The 26,406-nt window shown below is 44.8% G+C and overlaps 1 protein-coding gene across 2 annotated transcripts; it reads right to left on the bottom strand.

The window, feature by feature from the left end:
- Nucleotides 1–1,682: 1,682 nt before the first annotated feature.
- PRKAR1A (protein kinase cAMP-dependent type I regulatory subunit alpha) lies at nucleotides 1,683–18,286 on the bottom strand. 2 transcript variants are annotated; one of them, XM_048323606.1, is made up of 12 exons: nucleotides 18,191–18,286; nucleotides 17,190–17,253; nucleotides 15,111–15,289; nucleotides 9,788–9,961; nucleotides 9,065–9,156; nucleotides 8,807–8,868; nucleotides 8,261–8,307; nucleotides 7,570–7,728; nucleotides 7,066–7,126; nucleotides 6,683–6,804; nucleotides 6,021–6,102; nucleotides 1,683–4,215 (listed from the first exon to the last, which is right to left on the bottom strand). In XM_048323606.1, the coding sequence occupies exons 3-12, from the start codon at nucleotides 15,285–15,287 to the stop codon at nucleotides 4,043–4,045; spliced, it is 1,149 nt and encodes a 382-aa protein (XP_048179563.1). In that variant the 5' UTR covers nucleotides 15,288–15,289; nucleotides 17,190–17,253; nucleotides 18,191–18,286; the 3' UTR covers nucleotides 1,683–4,042. The 2 variants fall into 2 exon arrangements, with proteins under 2 accessions (XP_048179563.1, XP_048179564.1); XM_048323607.1 differs by lacking the exon at nucleotides 17,190–17,253.
- Between the last annotated feature and the right edge of the window lie 8,120 nt (nucleotides 18,287–26,406).

Below are 26,406 nucleotides of genomic sequence, written 5' to 3' on the forward strand. Positions count from 1 at the left end.
TTTTGGCAGCCTGGGGAAAGCAGCTGAGAACTCTGTTGATAATTTATCATCCTTAAGGGGGAAAAAAGCCAACAAAAAACCCCACACCATAACCAATCTACCAGAAACTCATTCTAAACTAACCTTTAAGTTTAAACAAAACCCACCCACAGCACTGCAGACCTTCCAGAGGATCCCAAAATCCCTGCACAAAAGCTGTCAGGCAGCATTTCAACAGGATCCCAGCAGGCTGCTGCACCACCACTGGCTCCTTTTCCCATGGACTGGAATTTTGCCCGGCCTAAAGGGAACTCAGTGACACCAACAAGTGCCTGGATGATGCAAGGAAGGAACAAAGCTCATTTGACCACAGCTGTTTTCCACAGGGAATTGTGCTGGTGCTTCATTTAACTCCACAATAATCTGGCAATGCACCTGTTCCCAAACTGCAAACCACAGGAGAGGCTGCAGTTCTAATTTTGGTGCGGCCCTACAGGTGCCCAGTTGTAGGTTTGAGGAAGTTTGGAGTGTTTCTTAGTGAAGAAACTCCCCCAGTGTTCCGAGGCCACAAAGGTTAGCAAAACCCCCACACAAACCCCACCAAAAACCCCACTCCAGGCTCCTTTAGTCTCCCAAATTGTGGTTCAGACAAGTCCTTGCATTTCCAACAGTCTCTAACAGAATCCTTGACTTTTTCACTCTTGGGGACAGAGAACAGATGAAAATAGGAGGATTTCACTCCTTCTCAGCATGTTTGCTGTGTTGGTTATTTCTGTCCAGGACAATGAACTCCCAAAGTTTTATCTCCCTCTACCGGTGACTTTTTGTGCTCTCACCACACAGAACAAACCCAGAATTAATTCCATCGTTTGTCATGGAATGGTGACCGTTTGCTGCTTCACCAGGAAGCACATGGCAACAGAAGATAAGCTTAAATTGAAGTTGTAGTTATAGAGTATATACTTCCAGTTATGAGGCTGGAAGTGGAGGGTTTAAAGTTTCACTTTAGGTAATAAAATTCTGGTTTCAGCCTGGTTTTTTCAGTGGGGGAGGATTGGGAAAGGGAGGGCAGGGTGAAGGAAACAAACCCATAGATATTTAAATGGCTGGTCCAGTAACAAAGTTCTTATTTTTGTTCTCCTTTACATGATAGATCCATTTTTATTGTACCTTCAAAGCTGGGTGATACAGCTTTCTTGGAGCTGGATGTAAAACACATCCAAGTCTGAGCTGTTTCAGGTCACTCTTCAAATTTTTTTCCTACTTCATCACAGTTGAAAACCCCCCTTTTCCATTTCCCACAACAACTTATTCATGATTATCCATCACATGTTCAAAACCTTCTTTAAACGGGTTGCAGAGATGGGAGCAGCCGACTTGGAAAGGCTCCTGAGCTCCAAGAATCATGGCTGAGCTGGGAATTACCAACTTGGAGAGATCAAAGCAGCAAAAGTTGCCAGGAGCCAAAGAGGACACAGGCACCTTCTTGCTGCCAGAGCTCCAGAGGAATTCCCAGGCTGGCACGTGGAGACCAAGCTCTCCCCAGGCTCCAGGGGGAAGCCAGGACCTGAACTCACCCCTCTGGAGTTTACACCAGGATAATCCATTAAGCTGCTTATTTTCTGCTGCCTCATTCATAACAAACCCTCTAAAGCCAAAGGAAAACACAAGGCAGGGGTGGGGAATAAAATAAAAGAGGCTGATTGCATTTAAGAATTTAAATCATTTTATTGCTTTACCTGCCATTAGGACAATCTATAACAAAAGGAATATAATATAATATATTAGCACATACAGTAAATCAGATTTATAGAGTCAGGTAACAATACAAAAATGGTCCTCTGGTTGACTATAGCTTCCTAGGGCAATAGACTTCATCAATTTGCTGAAGATAGACTAGCAAAAAATTACTTCTAAAGCCCTGAATGTTAGCTAAGGCAAAACTATGCCAATTGTGGTTTCAAACATATTGAAATTGCACACAAAGGTAAAGCTATAACTGTGTTTAATATTTAACTCAGACTTAGCTGATTTATCTTAAAATCTTGTAGGTAAAACTACAAAAGGGAGTAAACAGCAAGCTAAAAAGATGCAGTAGTGAAACTTGATTAGAAAGCCTTATATAAAAAAAATGTGCATTTTTTTTTTGTGGAGCTCTAACTGGTTTACACAGTTTTTGGTGCTTTAATGTAACACAAAGAACACATATGAAGAAAAAAAACCTGCAGAGTTAAAACTTAAGAAAAAAGTTTTACCAAAAAAAGGAAGAAAGGAAAAAAAAAAAGAAACCAAAAAAAGGTAGCATTTGCTTATTCCTTAAGGACTCTGGCAGAAATCCTCTATTCAACATCTCCTCAATAGAGAACTCAAACCACAAGCATTTCAATCCCCTTCTTGGGATTTCAGTTTCAGAAATACCCTGAAACCTTTTGTAAGGGCTGGATACCTTCAGTATTATTCTGCATCAATTAGCAGACTCTTCCTGATTCTCTCCATGCCTGGGAAAACGTTGGATTTGAATCCACACCACCTCAGAAAGGAAATAAAACAAGGGCTCCATCATTAAAGTAGTTGCATAACAAATGCCAAACTGCTTGCTGTCACTCCCAAATACAAACCTATGCTACTTGATATAAATTACAGTTTAAAGGAAACCTTAAAAATTGCCTACAATTATTGAACCGTGGAATTCAGTAAAAACTTTTGGGAAGTCTTGGTGAGCACAGAGTAATGGAACACAAAGCTGGGAAATACTGAAATACATTTAAGACTCCGCAACAGATTGGACTTGGAAAAAAAAGAGCGAGGATGAAATGAGTGTGGTGGAAATTCCATAAGCAAGAAAAGAGAATGCACCTTTTGGCTTTGAACTAGATTTATAGTGAACCATTTTTTAAATGATGAACTGACAGCTCTAAAACCTTAAAAGCAACTGAGTGTTGCAGGAAAGTTCAAACAAACATTCAGTTTTTCTGCCTCACATTCTCTACCAAGAATAATGGAGCTCTACAGACCAGCAATCTTGTCACCTGCAACTGATGCTGGCCAAAACACTCAGCATTTATTTTCCCTGGTAACAAAGGGTCATTTGAACTGATGGTGATTTTTTAAAAGTCATCTGAGGATTAACAAAACAATTCACAGGGAAAATCAAATGTTTGCTTTCGGCTTCTACACCAATCTAAGCACTCGAACAGTACTAACAGCTGGACAGCTGCACCGTTCTTACACCAATCTAGTACACAGAGACCAAAGTCAGGCATTTAATGTAGCATTTGGTTCTTGCCACCTGGAACAGGAAGAGTTTTAAATGGCAAACCTATGGCTGGAGAAAGAACGAGTGAAAAAGATCAGTTGCGGCAAGTCAGCAAATGGATCAACAACTGCAGTAGTTCACCAGAACTATTAACCTGGAAAGCTTTTGATTTACACTTGACAAGAACAGAACTAAGCAATCTTAAACCAGCAGACACAGGAACAATTATACTGGTAAATTCCAACTGTGGCTTTCTTAGCAGCTGATGCCTCACGATTGAACCCAGGATTACAGTACCCAGAAAATGAAAAAGAAACCCAGAAAACCCCAAGCCCCAAGAAGCTCAATTACAAGGGTAGCTCTCATGTGAAAAGAAATACAGCAGGTGATGACCACAGCCTTAAAATCTGCCCAACAATTTGAGAAACACCTTTAAAAGAACTTTTTTCCCCCTCTTTACTGTCACCTCCTTACTCTATGGCAATGGTGTGGTGCCAGGAGGTCTCTCCCTCGCTGAAGCAAGGCTGCACTGGCCTGAGTTGGACACTGGTGCACAGAGAGAAGCAAACGTCTCCATTGAACTTTTTCTATTAATTTAATGGGACAGAGAGCACAGAAATAATATGTTCTAAATTAATGACAGTGCCATGATAAGCAGTTTATTTTTTTTTTCCTTTTTTTTTTCTTTTTTTTTTTTTTGTTTTTAACCAGACAGGAAGCTGCAAATGCCAGTGGTGATGTGGCTCTGCACGAGGGAAAAAAAGCAGTCTGCATTCGTGAAGCATAGCTTGGACAGGGAGGAAGGTTTCAGACAGACAGCGATACAAAACTGTTGTACTGCTGGATGTTCCTCTTGAGGATATCCGAGCAGGGACCCAGCACACGCTCGAACCGGGGCCGGTCCAGCTTCACACATTTCAAGGGGCCACGAGCCACGACGGTGGCAGCACGAGGACGGTTCATCAGCAGAGCAATCTCACCTGGGACAGCACAAAGAGGGAACAGAGTTACCAATCAGCAGGCAAAGAGGCAAAGAAGTGACCCTACTCCATTTCAAATCACAGAGAAGGTAATTCAGCCTTTAGCACTGCTCAGGACAAGTACCTGGTAGTTATGTTAGAAGCACCTGTGAAGGCAGTTTAAAACCAACAACCTACTTGATGATTGTGCTATTAAAAAGCCCGTCCACATTCAAGTCCCTCTGAAAAAAAAAGCCTAAAAGATTTTCAGTACTGTGTCTGTTTGAGAAAAGGTCATGTTTCAATTTTCCATGTAATTTTCCTAGCCAACAAGTAGTTATTTTTCTAATAGTACTGCTCAATTCTGGTATTTCTAGGAAACTCAGGACAACAAGAGCATGGTTCTGAAGTACACAAACAAATAAAACATTCATGCACCAGAGAGAAGCCTTTGACCCACTGCTGGCCAGAACAGAGACTCTGTCACGAGGCTGTGGAAAATGAGCATTTTGAAGTCCCACTGGATCCCCATTTCTTAAGTTATGCACAAACATGCCAAAAGCTTTGTTTCAACTGCTGAGCAACATATTTGGAAATGAAGTTTTCAACAAGCCCCTTTTATCAGGAACAGAAACAACCCCTAACATTCCTGCAACAAGCATGGAAGAAAACACAGCAGCAACTTTTGGGTTTTGTTTGCTTGGTTTTGGACTTGAGCTCTCTCCATGTTCAGGACTGAGGAAAGAACTCACTGATCCTTGGAGAACACTTTTGCCTGCATTATCAGAAGGGATGTTCAAAAGAAATGATAAAAGCTTCTCCTCTGTGCCCAATTAAAACTCCCAAACTCAGTCACCTCCAAAAGAGAAGCTTGCAAAAGAATAAGGAGCTTGTAAGGGAGAGCTAAACCCCTGAAGGAAAGGTCTGCAGTACCTGAACACAGTGACTGTGATAATATTTCCTTTTAGAGTGGGAAACTCAAGAGAACACAGAGGGAAATATTAGAAAGTATGAAATGACACAGATAGAATGAAGTCTAATCCTAGATCCTGAGCTAAGCAGACCTTTGGGTAGAGCCCATGCACTCGAGTCCATCACAGGCCAGGCCTTGCAACAGAGCATCTGCTGCTTACATCATCTACAGAGCTGAAAACCTGGACAACCAAAAGGTTTTAGCAAGAGGAAAGAGAGGAACTACCTAAAACATGAGGAAAACATTCGGGGTTTTGAGAGGGAGAGGGCTGTATTAACCATTAAACAGCAGGTTCTGACCAGGTTCCTTTCTGACCTAGAGAACAGAAGGCCAAGGAAGGAATTTTCTTATCTGACTGCTGTCTTCAGCTGTGTAATGAGTGACTACAAAGACAAACCCAGGCTGCACAGTGAAAGACAGAGAGAAAGCAACAGGCTGCAGAACAGGAAATTCTTGTCAGGCATGAAGTAAAAAACCACTCCAACAAGGCTGGTTAGAAAGAGAAAGAACCTGCCCAGAGAGGCTGTCGGATCTCCATCCCTGGAGACACAAGAAACTCAACTGGACACAGCCCTGAGGAATATGATGTCATTTCAAATTTAGCTCTGCTCAGGGCAGGAAGGTCAGGCCAAATCATCACCAGGCCTCTTCTACATTAAAGCAGTGTGGAACAATCATATTTCTGTGTGCACACCTAAGTGCCAAGTGACTCTGATACTCACCCAACACTGAGAGCAACCACATGAGCCCAAAACAGTAATTAAGCAAATCCATCTCATCTCTACCATTGACACAGCACAGACAAAATGGTGACAGTGGTGTCTGTAGCCACAGCTGTCACAATATAACTCACCAAAGTAATCAGAAGGTCCCAGTCTGCCCACTTCAACAAATTCCTCATTTTCTGACCGACGCTGTAACACTGCAGCTGTGCCCTTCAATAAATCACAGCAGTCAAACAACTGGAATTGCCACATCACTCCAAACACTGAATTTCACACAGAATCAGCTGCTTTGCAGAAATAACTGTTCTGAGGCCTCAGTTAAAAAACCATCACAGTCCTTGCACAGTTCACCTAACTACTGTAGGTGAACTGCTCCTCTCCTCTCTAAGCATAAAACATCTTGAACATTTACATATCCATAGTGTCTTCTTCCTGGTTTTCCTCATAACGGCAGGAATATTATGTTATGACTAGCAAAAAATCCACAAAAAACACAAACCACCAGACAGAAGACAATGACACCACTAGTAAGGCATTACCAGCTATCTAGAACAGGTCCTCTGAAAAAGATAAACTGCTTTCAGTCAGAAACTTGTCAGTTTTTTCCTGAAGTACCGTTTGTGAAAACAGCAAAACTAAATCCAAGCTACTGCATGCCCAGCAAGATGATATTTCTTTAGGGATTCTCTGGAAGTACATTCCTATGTTTTGTTCTTCTCCAAGTGCCTGCTTAGGGACACAATAAAAAAAAAAAGACAAGTTCTGAGCTTTTAATTTTTTAATTACTTACCTCTAAGATAATGAAGAACTCATCTCCAGGCTCTCCCTGGACCACAATCTTCTGCCCATCCTCAAACTGTACCGGTTCCAAGGCATCAGCCACAGTGAGACGCTCCCACTTGTCCAGAGATTCTACAGAGTTAAGAGTTCATTACTGGAGTGTCTTCTCAAGGCACAAATTGCACCTTTTGCTCTGTATTTATACAGAGGTCAGTGTATTTCTGGCTGCATTTATGCATCAGTGATCAAGACCTGAATTAGAGTTATTCTGGATTGATGCAGAGAAGCAGTTGTGATGAATTATCACAACAGCCTGTAATCATAATGCTGGGCAACAGCTTCATTACAATGTGGCAATTGATTCCACTCCAGAACAAAACTCTTCTCACTTACCCAATATAGATACTTTACTAAGGAATTTCTCATACATATTTCTCTTTCTCAAAGTATTTCCCTACAAAAAAAAAAAAAGAAAAAAAAAAAGCACACAAAGTAAGTTTTCTTTCTACTCCAAATAAAACTCAAGACACAAACAAATTTAACCAGACACACTGTGTTCTGTCTCACAGACCCCAAACCCACAAGATGAAATGTTTTGAAATTGAGTTCTCTCAGTAATATTCCAGTTGAGCAACATTCCTAAAGTACTCAGCATTTACTGCAGCCTTGTTACACTCTCAGTTCAGTTTAATACTGGTATTGTTTTGCTCACTAATGCAAGATTCCCCCTTGCCCTGTGCCTGAGAGATGCACGTTGAGTAATCAGCTTTCTGATTACAGAAGAGACAGCAGGATTTGGAATAAATAACTCCAGCAAAGGACAGGCACAGGCAGAAGGTCAGATACACAGGACACATAAACCCCAAAGCACAATTCCAGGTTATGAGGGATACTTGCCATCAGGATCCTTCTGTAGCTGTCCCTGTCAATGCCCCACAACTTGACGTTCGTCTTGGCTTTGACGGTGGCAGCTCGGGGGGTGCCGTAGATGAGGGCGAGCTCTCCAAAGCTCCCCCCCTCACCCACACTGGTTGCCCACTCACTGTTCACGTAAACCTGCAAGGCAGAGCGTGGTCAGACACAGCTCAGCTTCCTGCTGTTCTCCATTCCTTTGGGAGTAAAAGGAAATTCTCACATCTGTACAGAGTTGATCACTTCAGGGTTTTATCAACGCTTCAACCCCAGCACAATTTGTGCTTTAATTGACAAAGGGATTCTCCTCTACACCACAGGCACACACTCTGCACCCACAGACTCCTGAGAAATAACATCTCAGCAAGGTCCGTGTCATAAAGAGCTATGAATTAGCTGGGCTGGAAAATAAAGTCTGGTTGCTCCTAAAGCCTGTCCCACACCTCAACTCCACCCAGCGCTCATAAAACATCTGTATTGTGTCCAAATAATTCGTTTTGAAACTCACTCTGTGCAGCCAGACTGAGGCATTAAGGAGCCAAACAAAATTCTATAAGTAAGAACTTAAAATGAGAAAAGCAACTAAAGGCAAGGTCCGTAGAAGAGGCCTACAAATATCAGAGTATTCTTCTGCTAGGAATGAATGTATCATCAATAAACTACCAGGAATGCTTACATCCATTTCTCCTTGATCAACAACATAGAAGTTATCACCTTCATCACCTAAAGAAGAGAAGAAAAAAATTATTATACAAAAACTTGAATATATTAAGAAAGAACTGGCATCTCTGCCAACTTTGATGTTTAGACTCCAATAAGGCTGACAAATTTTTGCAGTTTGCAGGGTGAAATGTCTCATTTTGCTGATTTCACACTCCTCTCAGCCCCGTGAAAGGGGACATCTACTGGTATCCAGGAGATCAGCAGCAATTCCAGGATTACTGGAAAGGCGAACCAGATCCATAAATTGACATAACATTTCTACAGAGCCATCAAAGGACAATATTCCCAACAGATAATCTATTCAAGGAAGCCACATCTTCCTCCAGTGGCTCCCACTCCTCTCTTCAGTGTGAGCTGTGCTTCAGGGAACACAACAAGAATTGCGTGGCTGCAGTGACCCCGCTTTTATATTAAAAAATAAACACAAACTACCAAGAGCACTAGACCAGAGCCTGCTCCCCACCTCCAGTGATTCCCCAGTGCACACACTGTCACTTGCCTTGCTGGATGACAGTCTCTCCTGCGATGTAAGTGACGGGGAACATCGCATCGAAGATGTCACTGAAGGAGAGGACACCAAAATCAGACAAAAGCCTGCACAACTCTACACATCGGTACCCCCAACCCACCAAGGCTGCTCCTGGAGCTCTGTGTGGTTCCACTGACCACTGCAGAGTCACTGCAGATTTGTGACACATTTAGCTCTTCTGAACTCTGCCCATCCACAAACCTTAACCCCACAAAGATTTGCTCCTACCTCCTTTCATTATCATCAAGATGGGTAAACAGCACATTCTTCTCAATAGCTTTTGCCAAAGCAGCCATGGTTTTATAATCTTTTGGAATAACCTAGGAGAGAATCAGAGAAAGCAAATGGATAATTTTTCTCATTAAAAACTTCTGCATTTCCCATGGTAAATAAACAACTTAAATTGCTACAAAACACTGGCTGAGTTTTTCCATTTTCTTTCAAGCACTATAAATACAACCCCAAATATAGTTAATGTTTACAGACAGTTTGAACACAAGGAAAATACAATCTTGTATTTTATGCAACTGAAAAGCACCATTCCATGCTCAGTTTATTTTTTTTTTTTTTTTTTTGCAAGAGGACAAATACCTGTTCAACCTGTATTTTCCTGGGAACAGCAGCAAGTCTGCTCTGCCATTAGGCCAAATGTTGTTGCAGCTGCCAAACAACTGGAAGCACATTATATATAACATATCTAAACATATGCACATCTAAATACACATGACTTCAAAGGGAACAGGTCTAAGTAATGCATGAATGGTTTAATTGCATGATAGGTTATTCTGTCCTCCGGTTAAACAGCCACACACACAGCTCTGCTTTTCCCAGCAATTATGACATAACAGGCTCCAGGAGCCTGGTGTTATTCAATACTCTGGACAGAAGGTGGGTTTAGATAAACTCTGGATTGTGGATGTCATTTTCAGCAATGTTAAAGAGTCAGAGCACCTTTCTAACATAAGAGGCAGCATCCTCTTCTGTGTAGACTTCTGCACTGATGGCCCCACGTCGTGATCGATATTTAACCACAGGGTTGAGGGGAGGAGGAGGGGAGATCTCATCCTCCCGGGAGTCGGAGCGAGAACCAGACTTCAGCTGATTCAACAACTGCTTTGTTTCCTCCTAAACAGGAAGGAAGATGTGTTTGTGTCACATAATCCAAAGAGAAAAAAAAGCAGCCATATATCATGTTCCAGCCCAGCCTGCCAACACCAGGGAGCTTCCTGTGTACCATTATTCCCATATGAAGGCAAACAGGAGACTGCAGCATCCAAGATCAAAGGCCTTTCAAAACACATGGTAGATGTGCCTTTCATTCCTACCAGTCACATCACAATGGTGTTTATCTTATCGAGTTATTCTCCATTTATTAAACTATTAGTGTGAACGAGCTGATTCCACTTTCTGCCAGTGTATTCAGCAGGTGATGAAGGCATTCCCCAAATGCTGAAGGCACTTCCCCAGCTGCAAACCCCCCAGTTCCTCCCCTCAGCTGCAAGGTGTTAAAGCCTTTTTGGAGTTGAAAGACAGAGGAGCAATTCCTCAGAAATCCATGTTACATGAGAAGCTTTTGAAAGAGGTTGAGTCATGGACCAACTTGATACTGATTAACCAACATTTATTTTAGGAGAAAGAAACATGAACACTGCTTTCAAAAGAGCTGGAGGAAGGATGCTGGAGGCCAAAGTGGGATTTTTTTATGCAAACCACATGCAAACCTTGCACAAGGTTACACGTTTTCCCTATTTCCCTCAGTTACCTCTTGTGTTGTAGTGATACTGTAGAAGACCAGGGTACTTACAATAAAACAAATTCTAATTAACTTGACACACAGAAACTTGAATTCTTCATAAGATTCACCTCAATCAACTAAAATCAGATTAAAAACAAACCAGTCAACCCTGGAGTCAGAGCATGGACATCATAACAGGTCAAATGACTTTCCCAGTGTAAGGAAACAGGGGTTTGGGACATTTTGTAAAAGAACAAGGACTCATCTGTTCTCCCAGAGCTCCAGCCCTTGTAAAAGCTGGGTTAGTCCCAGTGTCCTTGATCCCAGCTGGGCAGCGAGGCTCTGGATAACAGCACCGGCCTGAGGAAAGGGCCATGGGATAACCATTCCTGGCAGTTTACATTCCCCCTCTCCCAGAGCCAAGGAGCTCCACCGCCTCACATTTCACTTCCTGCTCTTTGCCCATTGATAAAATGGTGCTACATTTCCCAGCCATGGGAGCAAAATGTATTTAAAACTCAATTCTGTCGTCTGATTTTAGAGGAACAAGTCTCAACAGAGATGAAATTAAAAATAGCCTGAGCAGTAATAAGTGTTTGGTGTAAACTGCCTCACCATCAACCACAGAACATGTTTGTTCACATACAAAATACTTAACCCGTTAAAAAAGACACTTTTTTAAATACATGAACACCAGCTGCTGGGCTTTTTCCAGTATCACATAAAATATTAAATATTGTGATCAGAGATTGAAGCACTTCAGCAGCATTTAGTGAGGGAGCTGTTATCAAAACACTCTTCAAGAGACTCCTCAGGGCAATGCCCTACTCAGGGAGAAGGAAACTGCATTAACACAAAAAAATACAACTGGTAACTCCTGTCTGAATCAAAATTTAATATTAACTTTTTTTTTTAGTATAGTAAGGTAGGGATGGACACAGAAATAAGTTACAGGTGGGTAAGATAATGTATAAATTTAAAATATACCAGTTATTCTAAATAGCCCATACACACGCTCACCAAGAAGATTCTCCCTGAATGAGACAAATCATAGAATAGAACCATAGAATGAGGTTTAAAAAGACCTCCAAGATCATCAGCTCCAACCACCACTGTGTCAACTAAACCATAAGTCTCCAGATATTCATACTACACACTGCCAGACAACCCTGTGCCATGGAATGACATCCTATAATCTCAGTTTTCATCTTTCTAATAGATACCTTTTATAATTTCTGATACTAAACCACAATTATTACACCAACAGATCAGAGAAAAATTACAGTAGGGCCTGAAGAAACAGAGGCAGTTGTTATTCTCAGTTACCCTTGGATTTAGCCACTGTTTATGAGAAAAAGGTGTTTGTCCAAGTCTGGAAGCTCCTCACCACTAAACATATATTGGATAAAGACACTCAGTTTGCTCTGTACTCATCAATATAACCATTCCCAGGATTTGAGAAAGATTTAGGAATAAAGTTCATCGATTTATTACATCCAAGTGTTGATCCTGATCTTTCAGCTGATGAGGCAGTTCACAGTTTTCAGTGTCAGTCACTAACTGTAAGCCTTACTTTTTTCCTGACAAATAACAGATGTTTATTAAGTCCATTTAGATTATTACAAATAATACTGAAGTGGTGACACTTCACATACTCATAGTTAAGTTTATCAGCTACTGAAGAAAATCTTCACAATTTCAGAATTGTACACTGTAAAACCTGCTAACTGTCATTGCACCAGACACAGTCTCAACTTCTTCTGGGTAATTAGTATTTCATTTATATCATATTTTTAAACCCCCAAACACTCAGGAGCTATAAAAGCTTTTTTTTTTTAAAGCTCTGCCATAAACTCACAATTGCACAGTATAGCCTTCTAAACTAGCTTGTTCTGCAAAAGAAACACTCAGAAAAATGAGAAAATATTCAGCTATTCAGGTATCTGAGCAGGGCAGGTTGTGGGGAACAGGGACAGTGACTACATGCCCGTCACACTTCCTAATTCCAGCTTTCTATAAAGCCCAATGTGCACATAACTGCATCACACACAATATTTCAACCATGCACTTATTCCAGAGGACAGTCATGTCCAACAGCCAGGATTCATCTAGCAGGCTGCAATAATGATATCTACATTAAATGTTCCATGCATTACACAGCCCAGCCCTGCACTGGAGAGCTATTACATCTTTAGCAGGTATTGGTATTACCAGACATGTTTGTACAGCAAAGAGAACAGAGGCCTTAGCACATCACAAAGAGATACAATAAAACCATTTATACAATCAATGTGTAGTAATTAGATTCATCTAACAGCTTTCATAACCCAGAAGAGGACATTTGAATTCCTATAGTAGCTGTAACCATCTCAGAGGCAGCGATTTTAATGTTTCTGAACAGAGATTCTAAAGCATGTTTAAATTTCTCCAACATATTTTAATAACATGCCAGTGAATCAGCTCTGTTTGTGTGCAGTGGAAGAGATGACTTGTCAAGAGAATGAGAGAGAAAATAGCAACCTCACTTCAGTTTCCAATGGTGTTCCTTCAAAAAATCCATCTTAAAAAAAATACTGGATGATACTGAGGTTGAGATAGTTGAGATAATTTTCAAAGAGATGAAAATTCAGAAAGCACATTGAAAAGTTGCTCTGCTTTATTACAGATGAAAAAGACAGGATTTTGGGAGGTGAAGCAGATTGAGTTTCAGGCATTTCTGCTGTAGCAGAGCTGAGGACTGGCTTGGAGCTGGTTAATAATAGTACTGAGCATTTGTGCTCTCCAGACACGGATGTCAGGAGTTTCCTGCCCAGCACAGGATGTTCACTGCTCTGTTACCTGATAGCTGTGGAGGTACCACATTACCTGCATCAACTCAGCCCAGCCCAGGCTGAGTGGGGAAGCCACCCAGAGGAAGCTGCAGCAAGTTTTAAATCCTAGGAGGCAAGAAAAAAATGCTCCAGTTTCACTTGTAGCTACAGCTGCTAGAGGGCACTTGGAACCCATGAGAAAAGACCCTGACCAAAATTGTGAGAGCAATTTAAGGGGAAAAAACATTACCTAACCAGTTTTATTTTCAGCTTCAGTGTAGGCTGACCGAGTACACAGAGAGCCAATGTGCACCAGAATAAAACCATCAACTTATTCAATTCCAACATTCATGTCATTAAATTCAGAGCTGGACTTGTTGTCTTGCTAAAAAACAAATTAAGTTCCTAAATACTGCATGTTGACCATAAATCCACTGCACAAAAGCACCTAATAATCCCATTTTATATCCCCACATATGGATTGGTTTAGGATTTATTCTAAGCACACTAATGCCATTTACTTGGTAAAATTTTGTCTATAGATACCCATGGTGGTGTTTTAAAAATTCCCAACCCAGCAGCACTTCAAAACGCAAGAATCCCAGGAGGGGAAGGAGGCATTGTAAAGGGCACAGACAAAGGATTTTTAAGAACCCCATTATTCACTGGTTTGTTGCTGATACTCGCACATGCCCCCCAAAAATAGTCAGAGCTCTTCATTTCATAAGCAAAACGTTCCCCAAATACATTATGAGCTACAGCAGGCAGTCTGCACCCCTTGGTCATTCTCTAGTATTTATCCTGAACACTTCCATTAAAATACAATTTCCATCAGACATATTTATGATCTCCAGTGTTAATTTCCTTCTTCTTTACATCAGCAATTAGTAACTCACTAGAACAAAAAAATAAGATCAATATCTAACTGGCCTATACAAGTACTGAGAGCAGCACCTGCAAACAACTGCTGCACAAGGTCACAGCTGCATTATTTACTAATTCCATGTTCTGAGTACAGTTGTATCCAACCTTTCCTCTGCACAAGCCTTTAATCTTCCCATTTCCACTGCAGCTTCTCTTCCTACCTGCTTAGATATCAATATACAAAATTAACAGGTCAAAAGAGTGTGAAATCACTGTTTCAACGCGAATGCTTTCCGTTCCCGAGATCCCAGAATGCTTCCAACAACAACACCACCAAAGGCACCTCAGGACAAACACAAGAAGACAGAAACACTGAACTCCCAAGAGAAGGCAGAAACAGGCTCATTCTTGCAGAGACCTGGAATGCAAATACTTCCATTTGACTTCAACCAGGCCTGGGATAATACCACTGGCACCACTTCTGTGCTCTACCCATATTACTGGAAATCAATATAAGAATCCAAATGCTACCACCAGCATCCAGCCAAGGTCAAACTGCACAGTTTTCCAGCTCCAGACACACCCATGAATGCTGTGTATCAACTTCCATGAGTAAGCACTGGACTGGGATCACATCTACATCCCAGCTGGATAAGTCTCCTTGTCAACTTATGCTCTGCCCTACATGCTTTGGTATGACAGAGGTGCACAAACTACTGGGAAACAGGATCTGTTTTCCAAAAGCACCACTTCCAATCTCAAACAGCCAACACAGACACTGGTCAAATCTGCAGCTCAGCCCCTAAATCACAAAGATACATTTAAATTTGTTCCACTCTCCTTCCCTCCCATTCTGTATTTTTACCTTCTCCAATCTTTCAAAGTACTCTCTGATGAATCCCATGGGTCTTTCAGGTCTGACTGTGCATAACTGTACAATGCAATCCTTCAGCAGCTGCTGGATGTTGTGTTTCTGGATGTAAAGTTCACATTCCCGAAGGCTCCGCTCCTCCTCGCTGCTGCTGCTGCTGGAAGCTGCCATTGCTGACGGGAAGAGAAGGAGAAGGTTAAATAACTACTGGAAACAAAGATGCCGCTGCCTAAAACAAAATTATGCTGCATTATCTTACTGATACCACAGCAAAAATCCACCTTTACCTACCAGAGCAGTAACTACGCTGAAGAAAATGCTGTGAACTTATTTAGCACCTGGAAAGAAATCAAAAATCAAAACTCTGGGGGCTCTACAGCCACAGGCAGAAAAGGAAAAGCATTTGGTTGAGCTGAAAAAGCTTCAACAATTCAAGCCCTGTGAGCACTCCAAGCCAGAGAAGATTCCACCTGAACTTCCTGCTGCTTAAACTGAGCATTTTGTAGGACTGGAGGCTCACGTCAGGAGCTGCGTGGTCTGTGTGGGGTCATGGGGATGGACGATGGCCAGGAGAGAGGTGGGTGGAAGCTGGAAATGTGAGAGGCCAAGCATGACCAGTATTCGGAAGTGAGACATGTTCAGGTTGAAGCCAAAGCCAGTTCTTCAAATGTCAAGGCAGAGTCTGCTAAAGGAAGTTATGGATTACAGGCATCACTCCTAAAAACTCCTGTGTAATTTAAACCTGCTCATACCTCATCACTTATTTCACAGATACACTGCAATCCCAAAAATACCTCTTCAGCTGTAAATAACAAAGAATACAGCTTTAAACATCTGTTATGATGCCAGGTTTTCAAAAGACTTCATCAGCTCAGCTGTGACCTTTTAAAAATGTTCTTAAACAGTTTCTCCCCCCCCTTTCAGGTTTGTATTGGGTTTGCACAGCCAGATTTAGGGAGCTATAGGGAGGCTTCTGTGAGAACCTGCTGCGAGCTGGAGCTCATGTGAGACAGCTCCATGATGAAACTGCCACTGGCCAAGGCTGAGCCCATCAGGGACAGTGGCAGAGCCTTTGGGATAATGTATTTAAGGAGGGAGGAGAAACGGCTACTTCAGCCAGAGAGAGGAGTGGGAATATACATGGAAAACAGCCCTGTAGCCCCCAAGGTCAGTGCAAGAGGTACTCCAGGCCCTGAAACATGGACTGCCTGGCAGCCTGCGATATAGCCCATGGTGAGGCAACTCTGCCGTGCAGCCAAGCGAGGTCCATGGGGAAACAAAGATCCACCCACAGCCCCTGGAGATCCATGGGGGAGAAGAAATCCCCCTACACCCTCTGGAGGACCCCGCACTGGAGCAGGGGAATGCACAGAGTGTGACCCCATGGGAATCCCGTGCTGCAGTGGTTTTCCGTCAGGACTTGTGACCATGGAAGGGAAATGAGGCTGAAGCAGTGCATGAAGAGCAGCAGCCTGCAGGAAGGATTCATGCTGGAGAAGTCCACAGAGGACTGTCTCCCATGGGGAAGGTGTGAAGAGTCCTCCCCTGCGCAGGATAGAGCAGCAGAGACAACATGTGATGAACTGACTGCAATCCCCATCCTCTGGGGTGGGGGGTGGGGTAGAGAAAATTAGGAGTAAAGTTAAGGCTGGAAAGAAGGGAGAGGACCAGGATGATGTTTGTAAGATTTGGCTTTATTTCTCATTATCCTGCTCAAATTTAATTAGTTTAATTTATTACCAATTTCCCCGAGTCGAGTCTGTTTTGCCCATGATCACAAGTGGTGAGTGATCTCTCCCTCATCTCAGTCCAGGAGCCTTTCCTTATATTTTCCTTCCTGTTGCTGAGTTGAGGAGGGGAGTGATGGAGCAGTTTTGGTGGGTGCTTAGCATCTAGCCTGGCTCAGCCCACCACAAGGTTAAAAAACCATTTCGAAATATATTTTTTACATATAAACGTATACAGACACACATTTCATGTCATTTTTTGCATAAGAAAATTACCATTGTGAGAGTTACAGAAACAGGAAATAATTTCTCAGGGCATTTTTGGATGAAATATAAAGGAAGTTACCTGGTACAGGGAGTGTGGCAACAGCTTATTAATATGCAGTAAGATATGTTGATCCCGGGATCAGCTTTTGAAAGGGAAAAAACGGATTCAGTCACAATAATTTTGAGAAATGACAAGTCACTGAAGTCACATCCTGGGCACAGAGACAACATAACAGCGTGCCCCTCCGAATTCTGCTGCTGGAGATTACAGAAGGCTTCGAGTTAATATGGAATTACCAACACTTCAAACAGGTTTCGTTCTTGTCACACTTAATCCCTGCCCAAGCACACACACACACGTGTATTGTGCGTTGCATAAACACAAAGCGTGGCCTTCCCACGGGCTGAAAAAGCGCCGAGAAGTTCTCCAGTTACTCCCTTTTGTTTTGCCAGCCCGCACGGTGAAGGTCAGCGCTAATTAAACACCCCGGAGAACCCCGGGGACTCCGTGACCGCCCGCAAATTACGCTCCGTGAGCGAACACGGGCACGGGACACGCGAGAAGGGCAAGACCGGTGCAGGAAATGCGGTATCGCTGACAAAACGAAAACTCTTATTTCTACGAGGCATTTTTTTCTGCACATTGCCAAAGCTCCCCCGAGCCCCCCAAGGCGTGGCTGCCCCGCCCAGCCCAGCCCGCCCCTCACGCAGCGCGGGGCTGCCGCCGCTTTAGACTCGCGGCCACCGGAGAGACACCGACCCGGTACCCCCGGGGCGGGGAACAGAGAACCGAGGGGACACAACCGGCCCCAAAGGCCCGGAAGCGCCGCCGGGCGCGGCCCCACATCCCGCGGGGGCCGCTCGGACACTGGCCCGAGCAGGCGCCGCTGCCTCCGCAGCGGCCCCGGAGCCGCGGCCCCGGCCCCGCTCCCTCGGCCGGGCCGGGCCGGGCCGGACCGGCCCCGCCCCAAGGCCGCAGCCTCCCGCTCCGCGCCCACCCCGCCCGGTTCTCGTCGCCCCCGGCCCCGCTGCCGCCCCGGGGCCGCCCGGCCGCCGGCCGCCGCCCCCCGCCCCGCTCACCTGCGGCGGCTCCACCGGGACCCCCGCCCGTCCCGGCCCGGCCGCGGCCTCGCTGCAGCGGCGGCACCGGAAACCGACCGGCCGGACGGGCCCCGCCCGCCGTGACGTCAATGCGCCTCGCTCTCGCCCGGGCTCGTCGCTGCGGCAACCTTAAAGGGGCAACAGGGGACGCGGCGCGGGCACGGCCGAGAGAGCAGCGCGGCAGGAGCCTGCGGCTTTAAGGCGCGCGGGGCTGGCGGGAACGGGGTGGGGGGGTTCGCTGAGGGGCGCGGGATCCCCCGAGGGGAGCGGGAATGGCGAGAGGAGTGGGACACCCCGAGGGCAGCGGGACACCCCGAAACGCTGAGGGGAACGGGACCCGCCGAGTCATCAATTCCACACCGACACGGCCGCGGGTGCTGGTGAACCCCGGCCTGGAAAGGACCCGGTTAGGAGATCGGAGATCGGTGTAGATGGAGGGAAATAAGCGATATTCAAGTCTGGCGAAGATTTCGCTATAATCGATCTAAATCTGCGTGGGGAATTATTTCATGTGTCTTTATGGCTGAGATGAGTCCTTTGACTCCCTTCACTTTGTCTGACTGTCAAAGCTGTAAGAAATCACTTTAAAAGTCACCGAATATCCGGGCTGTGCTGGCAGGGGCAGAGCCCACCTGGGCTCGGGAAGGAGAAATGATCCCTAGAAATGAACCCTGAATTGTGCATTTGCTGATCTTGCAACGCAGAACGTAACTCAGCTTTTTAATGTTATATCATTTCAACCAACACTCACCTGTGCATAACTCACATGGGAAAATCTCGTAATGTACGATGAAAATTACTCTCAATGGCAAGAGTTTAATGTACATTTTGATGTAAGAAGATAGTGGTGTTTCTGCAGTGACACACAAGCCAACAGGAACTACCTGCTGTGGGGTTTCTTGTTTGTTAGCTTTTACATTAAAGAAATAAAGAGTAGTGGCTTGGGTGTAGATCTTGGACCTGCATTTCTGACAGACCCCATCCAGCCCCTGAACTCACATTCCTCAAATGTTTGGTAACTTCTGTCTGATCTGGGTTAATTAGAAGCCAGGGTCCAGGATTTTCTGACATTAAGCCCAAAGCTGGTATTTTTACAAAAAATATAAGTAATAGCCATTAATATTTGTGAAACACTGTCAAAAGTACAGCATCAGAATACCAAATTACTTGCTCACCTGGTTATAGTTCCTTCTGTAACTCAAAACTACTGGAAATTTCTGAACACCACAAAAAGTCGTCTGCGTTCCCACATACACATTTATTTTTTGGCTTTTTACCTTCCCTTTTTTCTTTATGAGCTGCCTGCTAATGTCACATCTCACTCCTCCTTGTTTGGACAAGTCCCGGTGCTGTTTTGGGATAGATCCCATCTGGAACAAAGCTTGGCCCCGTGTGTAAAACCTGTTCTGCAACGCTCTCTCTCTCAGGGAAACAAGTATTCCGTTGTACAGCGTTGATGCAATCCCTGCCGGACTCCTGGAGCCAGGAGAGCAAGGAAGGGAACAGAACCAGCTTTCAGGAGGAGCCTTGTGATGCCAATCCAGGGTCACTGGACTTCTGTGAAGTCTCGTGAGTCAGCACTGGTTGATCTTTCAAGCTTAAATCACACTTCCATAAGCTGATGCTCCTACGTCCCCATGTGTTAATTCTCACACCGCCAAAGACGTAAGGGAAATTAAAAGCAAACAAAGCCCTATTCCACTTGGTCTGGTCTGAATTATAGTCAGATCCTGGTCTTAACCATCTAATTAAACATTCCTGAGTAAATAACTCGCATTACCGTCAGCGCTATTCCCGCAACTTTCATTTCAAACAACTTTACGCATCGGTTTCTCATGGAGCAATCTGCTGCCCAGGGCTGTGGCTGCTGGAGACCAGCGGAGAGCTCAGGGGGAAAGTGTGTGTGAGCCAAGGTGGGAAATAAGAGCACAGACGTCACGTACGCCTGCTGTGTGCGTGCAACAGAAAGAGCTGCTTGAAAGGTACGTCAGTGACAGCCAAATTAACAGTGCCTGTGGGGAGCTGGGGTGCTGCACAGGGGCTGGAGTGCCAGGGCTTCTACTGAAGGTACCACCCAACTTAGGACCATGTTCTGTGAGGTGCCACCATCCTGGAGCAGCCTCTGGGGTTGAAACCAAATGAATCAAACGAGTGGCAGATTGAAGCAGCCAATGGTTATGTCACACACACAGAGTTTTAGGTGTTAAATCATGCCATGCCCATCACCCTTGAGGTACAAATGGGGTTTCAAAGAGGCCCAGCACAACCTGGAACACTCCTGATCAGTGTGGCTGCAGTGTGTGCACTGTCTTGGGGTGGGGTGAGTGGGGAATGAAGACATTTTAGTGGTACACAAATATTTAGTCTACAAACAGAAGCTGCCATTAGCCCAAACAGCCCCAAAATCCACATCAGAAAACCAGTGGAATTAAAACCTGTGAGCTCACTGCGGACCATGACATGTCAGAGGTAGAGTTCACACTGTGTCCTTTAGGCTTGGCTCCTTGTATTTTATTTAAGCTTTAACTAGCACTGAAAATAAACCTCTCTTGCTGCTGCATACCTTGGCTCACTGCACCATACAGTGATTCATAGGAAGATCCATAGATTAGAAACCAAAACACACAAAAATGTATTCTCATTTAACAGTAGATTATTTGAGGACTTCTGGGTCCCTGGCCAAGCTCTGGAGTTGACTGTAGGAGCTTGACAGCTTTCAGTGTGACACTCCAGTGTACCCGCATGCAGGGACAGAAGGACACTTGTCACCCAGCAATGCACAGTGTTTGCCAGGGAGTCTGAGCCTCTGGATGAGTTTCACAGTGTAAAATCTGTGATTTTGCCACATGAAAGCTGATAAAAAAAAACAGAGCAAGGAATTGATATGATCCAAAAACGGTCTGAAAGACAGCACTTGAACTTCCTGCTCTGACCCCACCATGACTCATGGGCTACAAACCCCTGTGGACCCTGAGAGGTGGCATATGGAGGCTTTGGTCTGGCTGCACATCGGCTGTGTGCAATGGTCCCCAGTGCAGAACCAGTTTGCTATGGGCAGATCCCAAACCATTTCCATATGTTACTTTGAAGAAGAAAATGACTGGTAAGACTCAAAAGAGAGGAACCAAGAGCCAAGAAAAAAATGCCCCGAAGTGCCCAGATCTAACAGATAGACCAGTCAGGGAGTCCATGTCCATCTGCCAGACATGCCTGCTGCAGCACAGCCTTTCAGACTCCCAGCGTGGTTCCCAGCTGGAAGGCTCCCAACACCCAAGGGGCAACACTGGGAACATTTTACCTCCTGAGTCAGTGCTAAAGAGCTCAGCGTGAGGGAAGCTGTGATTATCAGAGCTATGTCACACAGCTCTCCTGTGTTGGCTTAACCACAGGCTCCATGGCATTTTGAAAAAGCCAGGATACCCTGGTTAAATTCTGACACTGATAATGGTGCTCTTCCTGCCACCCAGCCAGGTTGAACTTGAACTCAGCGTTCTCTTTTCTGACCTAGGGAGTTCTGTCCAAGATCAGTGATTAACCTCTACCTCAACTGCAGGGCAAGAAGCCTCTAAGCACCCTCCTGAAAATATTTATTGGGAACTCCTTGCTCAGGTGTCTGTGCACAAGCACTTCAAGGACTTTCCCTCTCCTCAACTCCAGGTGAGGACAGGGATTAAAGCAATGGGAAACAGTTCCAGGGTAGGGCCAGGCTGCCCCACAAGAACTGGGAGATAGAAAACAGCACCTGAAGTGGGGCAAAAAAAGCCCCTGCAAGGCTCATGTCTCCAGAGAGAAGGAAGGTGATGGGAGAGCAGCAGGTCTGTGCCTCCTGCAGTTTAGATGTGAACAGGCTTTGTTCTGCATCATTAACTTTATACAACCTCTGGGCAGCCTCAGCAGTTCATGAACTGGCCAAGCATCTGCAAATGTGATTCTTGACTTTGAGATCTCTCTGACGCAAACCAAATTAAAGAGCATTGAGATAGTGTGCAGCTACTGCCGACTTCTTTTCCGGGAATGCCTGTGAAATACTCCCAGTGTTTCTTTTGTAACAGAATGTAAATACCCCCACTGAAAAGAATCCTCAGTTCTTGAGCTTTTCACATAGTCTGGGGAGAGTATCATCTGAGACACAGTTCTCCTGCAAGATAAATGAGCACATAAAAGCATTCAAAACAGTCAATTTGCTTATGTGCTTTTCTCTGAAAGCAGGTGGCAAAGTAAACACATTGGTCAGATCCACTCTCCTTGGTCTGGACTGACATCCAAACAATGTCTGGACCGACATCTAACAAACTGGCTAGATCAAGCCATTTCTGAGGCAAGTTGCTGCCTCCCTCCCCCCAAGATAATAGAGCATTTTCCCAGATGGAAGGAACCCACTTGAAAAACAAAAGGTCTTTGAAATGTCAGCTCAGGCTTGCTTGGCCCGCACTGTGTGCCCACAGGAAAACGATAGAGCCTTTTTTCATTCTCCAGCTGTAACACTTACATCTGAAGCAGCAAGATGATTAAGAGATGCAGCTCTAGTTTCGTGCTCTCCTACTGATTTCCAGCCTCTCCTGTGGAAGTCACTTAGCCTCGCTCCATCTCCAGCACAATGAGGATAAAAGCACTTTCTGGGCTGAGGGTAAATCCAAGCTCATGAGAGGTTTGCATGCTCCAGTAATGGGGATCAGTAATTGAACTGCTTGAACAAGCTTCCAGCCAGGCACAGGAGAACTGATCCAGTGTGGCTGGTGAAAGAAGTCAGGAAGCTGCATGGACATGGATGGAGGCTCCCTGGGCTCTGTGGGCACCACAGTGCTGTTGACAGTGTAGGTGCTGCCCTGCATTCTCTGTCTGAACTCTGCCGTTAATGCATTTATTACACCAACGTTTTGTGCCACTTCTCCAAACCCCTCCTTGTCTCCTCTAGCATGAAAGAGCAGAAAAACCCCCAGGTCATAAATCTTCTGTGCTAAGAGCTTGGGCAGTGAGCCTGCCTCTCCCAAAGTTCTCTCTCACAGCTGCTGCCTGCTCTGGTCGCACCAGGCTGTGTGGGAAGCTGACGTTCCTCTGGTTTTCGGGACGTCCACGTGTTCTCAGTCTCCCTCTCACAATGCAACTTGTTCTGATCTCTCACGTCAGAACACTTTTTGATCTTTAGATAATTACAGAAGAATTACAATTAGTGCTGTATCCAAGAGTTAAAGAGAAGGCAAAAGTTTCTCTTTCCCCATTCCAATTTTGACCCCTTTGCTCTCTGTGGTACAAGCCTTATGATTCTCAGCTGAAAACACTCCAAGACTTTAAAGAGTCCAGTGTGCACCCCAAAGAGACAGGAAGATGAGCCACCCTTGGCCTGTGTTGCTCCTGTGAGCAGTGTCAGGCCTCCAGTGAGATAATCCATGACCAGGGCAAGTGTGATGTCCTAATGCTACTTAGGGAAACGGAGTATTTGCCAGAGCGAGGACAAGATAAGGAGCATTAATCCAACTTACAAGGAAATGCAACATCCAGTTGCGAGCTCTCCCCTGACCTCATCACAGCACGTCTGCAAGGGCTGCTTCCAAGCACAGTTCCCTCCCTGGCAGGATCTGGGACAGGGTCAGCACCTGAAACCGAAAAGGAACAAGTACCAAAAGCAAAGCTCACAAAGCCTTGGTGACATCCAGCCTGGCTGTGGAGTCTGCCATGACTGCTCCTGTCCTTCCCTTGTCCTGGCTGATGCCAGTGCCGGCACACAGCTCTCAGGGTCTCTCTCCATGAATCTTTCCCAATTTCTGTACCCTAAACAGAGGGCAATGAGACTTCCATGTGCACATGGCACACACGCCTCCACTGTGTTCTCCTTCCCCTCCCCACATCACGTTAGAATCTGTCCAGACAATTTAGCAAGACAAGCCAGTCTGCTGGTGTCACAAATGTGTTCTGTCCATTTTTACTTTCCCACATTTTTATATTTGATACAGGAAGCATGATATATTAAAAAAAAAAAGAGAGAGAAAAAAAGGGTTGGAAATGATGACTTCTGTAGTACCTACATCTTGTTACCAGGATTCTTCCAAACTCAGAATGGCCTCTGACAATCAATGCAGCTCTCTGCTTTCTTCTTTTTTCCATGGCCTAAGAGGAAAAATCTCCTTATCAGCCCTGACAGAAACCACAAGTAATCAGAGCACGAGGAGAGTGCAGGTACAAAATGCACTTTCCCTTTTCCAGCATTCTATTAGCAGGGCTGTTCGACTCTCTCTGACGTCAGTGCTTCTTCCTGCTGGTGGAGGTGCAGGTAATCCACTGGATAATCCACAGAGCAGGATTTAGCAAGCCCGGTGCGGAGGCACGGCTGTGTGTGATGTGATGCTGGCCCGGCACAAGGCTGTGTGCAGCCTGCTGGGGGCACCAGATGGCAGCATTTATTCTGTCTGAGATCCTAAACCAGCCGGCACCGGCACTTCAGTGCTCGACACTTCATGTATTAAAGCCCCTAAAGGTCGGGCTGCAGCCCCTTCTTGCTCCTCCACCTGCACGATACACTCGGGAAGGGTAACAAAAAAGAGCAAAGCAGTGTCTGTGCTACCTCTTCCACAGGAAAAAGTGGTTTCCTTGCTCTGAGGAACACTTGCTCTCCTTACTACACATTCACCTTTTCCCTTTTTCTCCCTGCCTATTCTTCTCCTGCAAGGCTCAACAGGTTTCTGGTTATCAGGAATTCCGGTGAAGGATATAAAGATGTTTAACAGATTTAGCTCTGCCAAGAACTCTTTTTTTCCTCCTGTAGCAGATTTAAAATACCAGACCTATCAGTGGGAGCAGGCTTTTATCTGAGAGGGAAGAATTTAGCTGGAATTTAAACTCTGAGCCAGGGAAAAGCCTAAAAGCTCTCAAAAATTATGGAACTCTTCCCACGTGGAATGGCAGCACGCAGGATGCCATGGCTGGGAGAGGCCCTTCTGGGCACAGCACTGGTTGCCCAGCTTCTTCACCTCTGTTTCCTCTTTAAGGCTTCAGTACAAACACCCAGGGTGGAGATCACAAACCAACATCCCTCACACCATGTTTTCTGCACTGGAAAACATTTAAGATCAAATGGTCACACTCTGGACTGGGTTTAGAGTTAATGACTGAGTTGAGGTTGTTACTGTCAATAGTTACTGCAGTCACAGGATTGTCAGGAAAGGGAGGCAAATTCCTGATATATTCTTCCCAGCAAACACACGCATCAGCACAAGGACTGTCCTTCTGGTGTCTGGCAGGGCTCTCTGCTGTCCTTGCCAGACCATTTTCCCCAGGTGTGACATATACTCATATCCCAAGAAATATCTTGGGATTTAACTACTACCCTAATTACCACCTCCCTCCAAAGCTGTGTTCCTGAAAAATCACTTTGGCTATTTCTTTATGTTTGAGACACCTCATTTCTTTACCAGAAAGACTCACAGTTTCCACACAGAGCACCTCAGCTTCTATTTCACACCCAGCACCCAACTGCTGCAATGTTCCAGAGCACAGATCCTGAGACTTCCAAGGGCTCTGTGAGGCTGGGCTTCACCAACACACAGCAGCTTTTCCAGCCTGAGGAGCAGCTTGCCCTGATCTTACATCCATCGTGGTGATATGGCTGGACTCAGCCTGCTCCAAAGGCCACCAGCGCTTTTCACGCTGTAGCAGAGGACAAGAACTCCCTGTTTCTCCCACCTCTACTGATTAAACAGCCACTGCAGTGAGCTCAAAGGAGGATTGACCAACATGGTTGCATCAGTCAAGCTGCAAAAACAATTGTGTTACCCAAGTCTTGGGTGCTTTATCAAGGTTTCATTTTAAAACCATGGTGATTGCCCAAGCAGCAAACATCCAGCTGTAGCCGTTGCTCAGAAACCGTTTTGTTTTTTTTTTTTTAAACACTAGGCACTGTCTCCCTGGTTTTGTTTGTTGGAGGGCTTTGTTTTGTTTTTAAACTTTTTCCTGCTCCACAACCCCATTTCCTGTCTGACATCCCTGTTTCAAAATCGAACTATGCTGGTCCACAGGGACAATTTCAGGACATTCAAAAACAGCTTTTCTGTTTCATATTTGGGTTTTATTAGAACTTCCACTAGGCCCCTTGGAAAAGAGGATGTTTCCCCCCCCAAACATGATGTCTTTAAAATTATTCCCCTGCAGTGTCACTCAGGTGCTTTGTGTCCTAGGGATGATCCACCATCCACCTCCCTCAA

This window comes from Corvus hawaiiensis, chromosome 19, assembly GCF_020740725.1.
Source record: "Corvus hawaiiensis isolate bCorHaw1 chromosome 19, bCorHaw1.pri.cur, whole genome shotgun sequence".
In the NCBI taxonomy this organism is placed as follows: Eukaryota; Metazoa; Chordata; class Aves; order Passeriformes; family Corvidae; genus Corvus; species Corvus hawaiiensis.

What these genes read in the sequence shown, in the direction of transcription:
- PRKAR1A (XM_048323607.1), bottom strand. Translation starts at nt 15,287, where the DNA reads ATGGCAGCTTCCAGCAGCAGCAGCAGCGAGGAGGAGCGGAGCCTTCGG. An exon ending in ACTTTGAAAGATTGGAGAAG is followed by an intron (nt 9,962 to 15,110) that starts GTAAAAATACAG and finishes CTTCCTGTTTAG; the next exon opens with GAGGAAACAAAGCAGTTGTT. An exon ending in GGGACCTTCTGATTACTTTG is followed by an intron (nt 4,216 to 6,020) that starts GTGAGTTATATT and finishes GTGCTGTCCCAG; the next exon opens with GTGAGATTGCTCTGCTGATG.